We start from the raw sequence: 8,428 nt of genomic DNA on the forward strand, positions 1-8,428 counted from the left end.
ATAGGGGGCCGTTTCCAGGACAGATCTGAGCTCGCTACTTTTTGAAAGCTGACCTGATGTTAGCAATGTCTTTTTCTATGCAATCAAGCAGACAAAAGTCACACTTTTTTCTTATCGTGTGGAGTCTTTGATTGGCCTTGAGATGCTCCTGCATGAAAACCACAGCGTCACACTCACATACATGTGATAAATGATCTAATGGCACCTATAGAGACAACTGTGGTAAATAGAGGAAAGCTCCTTTTATGTCAGATAACCAGTAAGGGCATGATAAAGAAACTACAGTATAAAATACATTTTAATTTGAACAAGCAAGGAAACTCTAAAGTAATTTGTCAAAGTTAGTGAGGATAAACTTATATTTAGAGTTTTGATTTGCAAATGTGGATTATTTTCCTTCAGATTAAGTTATTTTTGTGTAACCTTTTTCTTTTTGTTTTTATCAATCAAAAACAAAACAAAAAACAGGTTGCTGGTAGATGTAAAGGTATATAAAACGTCCTTGGATTTGTGTAGCAGGTTATCTTAGGGGCCCTCAGGGTAAAATGGGCCCTTCATAAATGTTGCTCCTAACTACTGTGGTAGTTAGGAGCAACATTTCAAACAGTTCAAACAGAACTATTTCAAATGTGTCAGAACCAGCTGACTCCATAACAGATAGCTAAAAGTGATGCACTGCTCAGAGCAGAGAAGTACTGAACTGGATTAGTGTCTCTTGATAGTATAACATTAGTGAGTGAAGAAAATGCTGACATGTCACAGGGGATGGAGAGGTGGTCCCTACCGAGTCCCATGGAGCTCTGACCTCCAAAATCCAAGTTACATTGCTGATTGATCAATTGTGTGATGAAAGCTGAGAAAGTAGTTACCGCTCTCTAATTGTTTTTATAGCCCATTACACAGTTGGTTAAGGTATGCAAATCGCTGACTGTAATGAAGAGTAATAGAATGGTGATGAAGGGTGAGAAGCTGTAATGTGCTGAAGGGTGGAAGGAAATGGGGGGAAGATTAAGCAGGACCAACACGGTCCTCTAGAAGTAACATCTCTACTCACATCTTAAGACATCTTGGTTTGTTTTTTTCTGTTTTCTGCAGATAATCCATCGCAGATCGCAAGCGTGTCTGTAGCTGTGAGGGTCCTGGACGTTAACGATAATCCTCCATCGCTGGCGCATTACTTGGAGACATTTGTTTGTGAAAATGCTAAAGCGGGACAGGTATGGATGGATGGATGGATGGATGGATGGATGGATGGATGGATGGATGGATGGATGGATGGATGGATGGATGGATGGATGGATGGATGGATATTATACAGTAGGATTGATAGGCGAAAGAATGGATGGATGGATGGATATTATACAGTAGGATTGATAGGCGAAAGAATGGATGGATGGATGGATGGATGGATGGATGGATGGATGGATGGATGGATGGATGGATGGATGGATGGATGGATGGATGGAATAATGGATGGATGGATATTATACAGTAGGATGGATGGATGGATGGATGGATGGATGGATGGATGGATGGAAGAATGGATGGAAGAATGGATGGAAGAATGGATGGAAGAATGGATGGATGCGTGAAAAGATGGATGGATGGATGGATGGATGGATGGATGGATGGATGGATGGATGGATGCATGGATGGAAGAATGGATGGAAGAATGAATGGATGGATGCGTGAAAAGATGGATGGATGGATGGATGGATGGATGGATGGATGGATGGATGGATGGATGGATGGATGGATGGATGGATGGATGGATGGATGGATGGATGTTTACCCATTCATACTGTCTACAATAATGGCTTCATGACTCCATCTGTCTCTGTGTTGCAGCTGATCCAGACCGTCACGGCGGTGGACCCAGATGAGCCTCTGGGGGGGCAGCGCTTCTACTACAGCTTGGCTCCAGAGGCCGCTAACAACCCCAACTTCACACTGAGAGACAACCAAGGTAGACGATCTGAGACACCAAGTTATGGCAGTGAGCTCTATACAGACGATTCCAGCTGTCTACACTGCTGTGAGTGGAGGACAAACAGCCTCCACATGTTACAGTAGTTCCCCAACCCCCAACTGCTACTGTAGACTTATAGATCTGAACAAAACAGAATAGAATAGAAATAGAATAGAACAGATAATCCCTTTATTGTCCCACAATGGGCAAATTCTTGTGTCTGCAGCAGCAAAAGATTATAAAAAATATGGTCACACAAGACCTTAGATAATAACATAATAGTGAAGAGTTCAAAAATAAACAAATAAAATACTGTACTGTAAAGTTTTTTAACAATATAAAAACTGTGCACCTAAAGAATAAATAACCAATATGCAGCTATGGACATTTTCACGGTAATGGATATTTGAACATAGCAGCAACATCAGAGATGTGCAGAATGACAGCAGAATGTTATTTAACTGATTAAGGTAGAAACCGCAAAATCAGCATGAATGTAAACTGGAATACAATTATACCAAATTAGTTTATTTATTCTTCTTACCTTTAGATTAAAACAATAACCTTGATGAAGAAAATTAGAAACTCCCTTTAGTTTTCAACAAAAACTGTAGGAAACTGGCTTCATAGATTAAATTCTTTAGTGAATAACACACTAAAAACTAATGTACTAATCTACTCTTTAATTGGATGTTGTGTGAGCATCTTAGATGTGTCCATTTCTCCTGTACATATCCCGTGACCAGGAACTAGAAGCTTCTCTACAACTGTAAATATTTAAATCTATGCTATGGTAATGATGGACAGCTAATAAGATTTGAAAGTTGCACTCCCCCTCCCCCCTTCATTCAAACCTGAATCTCACAGCAGAACACGGCAAAGCAGAGGAGAGCAGACTCCGCCTTTTTTTTGTTCAATATATTTTGGACCTCATCCTAACTACATCATGTTTCATTCACCTGTAAATAAACTATACTATAATTGCGGCTTTTAAGGTAGCATGCTAGGTTTCATAAATTTGCTTATTTTAAGCAATACTTACCTCACAAGTTTTGAATAACCACCAGTGACTAATTCATCCCTGAATATTCTCAGCTTTTGTACCATGGCTCTGAGCTTCTTTTCCAAGATGCTTCACTTCAAGAGCACAAGACTTAGGCTACGTTCACACTGCTGCCTGAAGCGACCCATATCCGATTTTTTTTGCCCATATGCGACACGTATCTGATCTTTTCATGACAGTCCGAACAACATAGATCCGACATTTTTCCAGTGCGACTCAGGCTACTTGGCTATGTGGTCCTGAATCCGATCCGTATCTGATCTTTTCATGACAGTCCGAACAACACAGATCCGACATTTTTCCAATGCGACCCAGGCCACTTGGCTATGTGGTCCTGAATCCGATACGTATCTGATCTTTTCATGACAGTCCGAACAACACAGATCCGACATTTTTCCAGTGCGACCCAGGCTACTTGGCTATGTGGTCCTGAATCCGATACGTATCTGATCTTTTCATGACAGTCCGAACAACATAGATCCAACATTTTTCCAGTGCGACCCAGGCTACTTGGCTATGTGGTCCTGAATCCGATACGTATCTGATCTTTTCATGACAGTCCGAACAACACAGATCCGACATTTTTCCAGTGCGACCCAGGCTACTTGGCTATGTGGTCCTGAATCCGATACGTATCTGATCTTTTCATGACAGTCCGAACAACATAGATCCAACATTTTTCCAGTGCGACCCAGGCTACTTGGCTATGTGGTCCTGAATCCGATACGTATCTGATCTTTTCATGACAGTCCGAACAACACAGATTTGACATTTTTCCAGTGCGACCCAGGCCACTTGGCTATGTGGTCCTGAATCCGATACGAATCTGATCTTTTCAATCATTTTCAGGTCGGATGAATGCGAACTGGCCGTTCAGACACAGTTCGCATTCATCCAACCTGAACATCATTAATACTCAACAAAGGTCTCTATTCTGCATCTTGTCCATAAAAGGGGGAAGAAAAAAAACAACCATGGTGGATGATGATGCACTTTTTTTTTTTTTACTATCTTGAAAAGGTTTGAGTTTTTAAGGTTGGAAAAAATCGCTAGATGCGCTCCAGCACTACCATCTATGCTTACTTCTGTAAACAGAGAGCATGCTGGCTTGTGACGTCATTGCGTCCTCTACTGCGCATGTGGAACACTTAAGCTGTATAAGTGCAGTTCACACAAGAGATGACATACAAGTCGCATATATTTGGAAATGTGGACGGCAACTGGTCGGATTTAATCGGATTTAACAAAAAAAAATCTGAATTGAGCCACAAGGCCTGCAGTGTAAACGTAGCCTTTGATACAGAGAGGAAAGTTTGACTGACTGTAATGAAAAAATCCACACGCTGGATCTACAAACATCAACCCATCCATAATTTTGTTTCAGACAACACGGCGTGGATCCTGACGCGCCGCGGAGGCTGGTCACTCCAAGACCAGACCGTCTTCTACTTGCCCATCTTCGTGTCTGACGGCGAGCAGCCGATGCAGACCAGTACGAGCACTCTGACCATTCGGGTTTGCAGCTGCGACCAAGATGGAAACGTCATGACGTGCAACGCCGAGGCCTTCAGCCTGCCTGCCAGCCTCAGCAAAGGAGCACTGATTGCTATACTGGCCTGCATCTTCGTCCTACTGGGTGAGTAATAACCAGCAATGGGCAGAGTAACCAAATATTTTACCCAAGTAAAGGTTATAATACTCTTGGATTCTTTTTCCTTAAGTAAACCTAGTAAGAGTGCTAAAGTGATACTAAAATACTGAGTAACATTTTATTCTGAATTAATCATTAAAATGATGTAATTAGAAAATGAAAATGATCAGATTCCACAATAAAAAATTAGATAAATAAGATTACAAAATAAAATAAAAAATGGTAATGAAAACCCATAATTATACCTGAATATCAGTGAAGTAAAAGTGATAAATACAATAATGCATTACTGAAGCAAAATGTATTTTTTTTCTGAAAGTTACCCAAGTAAATGTAACTAGTTACTACCAGCCTTTGGCAATACAATGCCACTAAATGACATTTCTGTTAAGCTTTGTTTTTGCTCAGGTTGTAAGTAAATATACCCTCTATCTTTTTACCATAACAACATCTTATGACTGTTATTAGTAGACAAGCACCATGGAAGGGTTAGGGTTAAAAGAAAAGTTGAAGATCAAGTGTAAAAATGGACAAAATATGTTTAATTTCAAGAGGGATAAAAGTAAAGTTGCTCCAGGAAAGCAGTCTGACTGTTGGAGTTGGAACCTAAAACTAAGGATGCAATCTATAAAGTTAAAATACATGTCCAACAATACAAGTGCATTACCATGCTAATGTGCTACTGATTTTAGCAATGGCATTACAGCATTGTTGGTACTGCTAGTAGATGGACCAACATCTGTTTATGTCAGCTCACGCCACCGGGTGCTGGGTTTCTATTTAGGCTCAAAAAGGGTCATTAGAACAGGGCGGGCTTTTGGAGTATACGGCTTTATTTTATCATAATCAACTGGTCTTTTTGGTATAAGCATAAAATTTGACTTTGTACCTTTAAACGTTGTTCCTACATGGTGTCTGACACCATTTGTAGACTGAAAGCAAAGTCCATAAACTGTTTACATAATTAAAATAACTACAGATAATGATAAACTCAGACAGATGAGTAAGTAAAAGAGGTTGGTAAAAGGAGTTCTCCCTGTTTGACAGCATCATTAGTGGATTAAATATCCTTCCTCTCCCCAGTGAAACATCTGGTGATCATTAGCACCAAATGTCCCGTAGTCCTGCCGTCTCCGCCACCCGAGGCTGAGAAGGAGGCACTTTATCTCCCCCTTTAGGCCATTACATCACACAGAGGAGAGATTTTAATAAAATCACCAGCTGCCTTCAGAAGTCAGTTAATTAGGAAACTAAGTATGTTAGATGCGTGATTTAAACACAGAATTTACCCAGTTGTTCCGTTTGAGATTTGTTTGAGACAACTAATTAAAAAAACATAGGCGGAAAAATTGGATATACGGAAGAGGATTAGGGACACTGAAAAAAAAATGTTAACTGATTTTTTTATTCTATTTCAGTTTAACCTCTTGATATGGGGAAAAAGTCAGTATTCTGAGATTAAAGTCAGAATTTTAAGATTAAAGTCAGAATTCTAAGACGAAAAGTCAGAATTTTGAGAAAAGAGTCAGAATGTTGAGATTTAAATCAGAATTCTGAGAAAAAAGTTAGAAGTTTGAGAAAAAAGTCGGAATGTTGAGATTAAAGTAAGAATTTTTAGAAAAAAAGTCAGAATTTTGAGATTAAAGTCAGAATTTTGAGGAAAAAAGTCTGAATTCTGACATGAAAAGTCAGAATTTTGAGAGAAAAAATCAGGATGTTGAGTCTAAAGTCAGAATTTTGAGAATAAAGTCAAATTCCGAGATTAAAGTCAGAATTCTGAGAAAAAGTTAGAACTTTGGGAAAAAAGTCAGAATGTTGAGATTAAAGTCAGAATTTTGAGAATAAAGTCAGAATTTCGAGATTAAAGTCAGAATTCTGAGAAAAGAGTTAGAAGTTTGAGAAAAAAGTCAGAATGTTGAGATTAAAGTAAGAATTTTTAGAAAAAAAGTCAGAATTTTGAGATTAAAGTCAGAATTCTGAGGAAAAGGTCAGAATTCTGACTTTCTTCTGACATCAATTGCAGCAGGTTCTGTGCTGACCTTCGATGTATTTTTCTTCTGTACAGTGATGATTCTTCTCATGCTCTCGCTGCGGACCCACCGTAAAAAGCCCTACCTCTGTGACAAGGAGGAGAACGTGCATGAAAATATAGTGCGCTACGACGACGAGGGCGGCGGCGAGGAGGACACAGAGGCTTTTGACATCGCCGCCATGTGGAACCCCCGCGAGGTGCTCCACCCCCTCAGTAAGATGAGGCAGGACATGATGCCGGAGATCGAGAGCCTGTCCAGATACGTCCCTCAACCGTGTGTGATTGGCGTGGGCGGCGGCGGGGACAGCAACGTTCACAGTTACGTGCTGGCGAAGCTCCTGGAGGCCGACCTGGACCCGTGCGCCCCGCCATACGACTCCCTGCAGACCTACGCTTACGAAGGAGAAGGCTCGGTGGCCGATTCGCTCAGCTCGTTGCAGTCGGGAACGTCGAACGCCGACCATGAGTACGACTACCTGAACGACTGGGGGCCGCGCTTTAAAAAACTTGCAGAGATGTATGGAGTTCTTGAGACAAACACCCCTTCGATGTGGTAGAGGAAGGGGAAAGCCAAACACACAAACGAGAAGAGACAGAAAAGCTGGGATGTGTCCGTACTCTGCATCCGAAAGCTGGATCATCAGCAGCCTGCAGCAGCAGCCTGAGCTGGTTTTAAATCTTCTTCACAGACAGGCTGGATTTTTTAAGCCTCTTGGGACCTCTTGGAGGAACAGCTTCAAAGCACATGTTATCCCCCCCCTCCTCTGGTCTGAATCCGCCAGAGGCAGAGCCCCTTCGGTTCAAAGTGTTTGGGCTCCAGATGAAAACTCCCTACACCACCAGAGAGATGTTTGTGCTGTTACTCTGAGAGAAAGCAAAGCTTTTGATGTGTTTTTGGTCCTAATTTACTTCCTTGTTTCATGTTTTGTATTTATGCTTTAATTTATTTGGGTTCTTCAACTAGCACTGTACGTAATGAGAGGAAAAACTCCTAAAGATCATACCTGTTGTAACTTTTAATACATAATGTAGCCAGCTTCTGTTTGTGAGAGAGGAGCTTTCAACTCCCTTCTAAAGGTCATGTCACATGCAGAGGTGAAGCCGTGTTCTTATGTGGGTCTTAAGTGATATGTTTTTTATTTTTCTGCTCTTTGTATTAAAAACCCCAAAACTATTTCTTGAAAACATAAAGTTAACCATAGATCTGTATATGAAGCAGGATGAAGGCTTATCTCAACAAAAACCTGGATAGGGGAACAAGCACACGACCAAGTCGCCTTTTCTACTTCCGATCCCACCGCCGTGCCAACCGGAGTCTGACAGCGGAGAGGCTCCATCTGTCCTGTTGGAGATACATGTCACCTTTTTTTTTTTTTTCTGGACTATCCGGCAAACCGTTTGGACTGCAGGAACACTGATAAACCTGCAATAAGTGCCAAATGTAAAAAAGGATCAAGAAGACTTTTAAGGGGCGAAAAAAAGGACACGATAATACAGACCAAACTGAGAAAAATGTACAAAGTGCTTTTTGATAATTAAATTGGGCAAATTTACTTGAACTCATTGTGGTCTGTCATACTGCACTAAGCGGTATGTGAATGTAGATACAGTATTTTTTGTATTCTTGTTAATAAAATTTTTTAAAAATAAACGCATATGTCCTTTCATTATAATTAGAAACATTTAACGGCGACATGGATGCGGGAAGCACTT

The 8,428-nt window shown here is 40.7% G+C and overlaps 1 protein-coding gene across 2 annotated transcripts in view; it reads left to right on the forward strand.

Annotated features, from left to right (window-relative positions):
• The window catches only part of LOC119796383 (cadherin-20-like), a 151,906-nt gene extending 143,693 nt beyond the window's left edge, over positions 1 to 8,213 (forward strand). For both annotated transcript variants that reach the window (XM_038304893.1, XM_038304892.1), the window contains exons 9-12: positions 1,096 to 1,217; positions 1,849 to 1,966; positions 4,417 to 4,668; positions 6,749 to 8,213. In XM_038304893.1, coding sequence (XP_038160821.1) covers positions 1,096 to 1,217; positions 1,849 to 1,966; positions 4,417 to 4,668; positions 6,749 to 7,272 — 1,016 coding nt within the window. In that variant the 3' untranslated portion in view covers positions 7,273 to 8,213. The remainder of the gene's footprint in view (positions 1 to 1,095; positions 1,218 to 1,848; positions 1,967 to 4,416; positions 4,669 to 6,748) is intronic.
• Positions 8,214 to 8,428: the final 215 nt, after the last annotated feature.

Source organism: Cyprinodon tularosa, unplaced genomic scaffold, assembly GCF_016077235.1.
Source record: "Cyprinodon tularosa strain WSP-4 unplaced genomic scaffold, ASM1607723v1 ctg546, whole genome shotgun sequence".
NCBI lineage: Eukaryota > Metazoa > Chordata > Actinopteri > Cyprinodontiformes > Cyprinodontidae > Cyprinodon > Cyprinodon tularosa.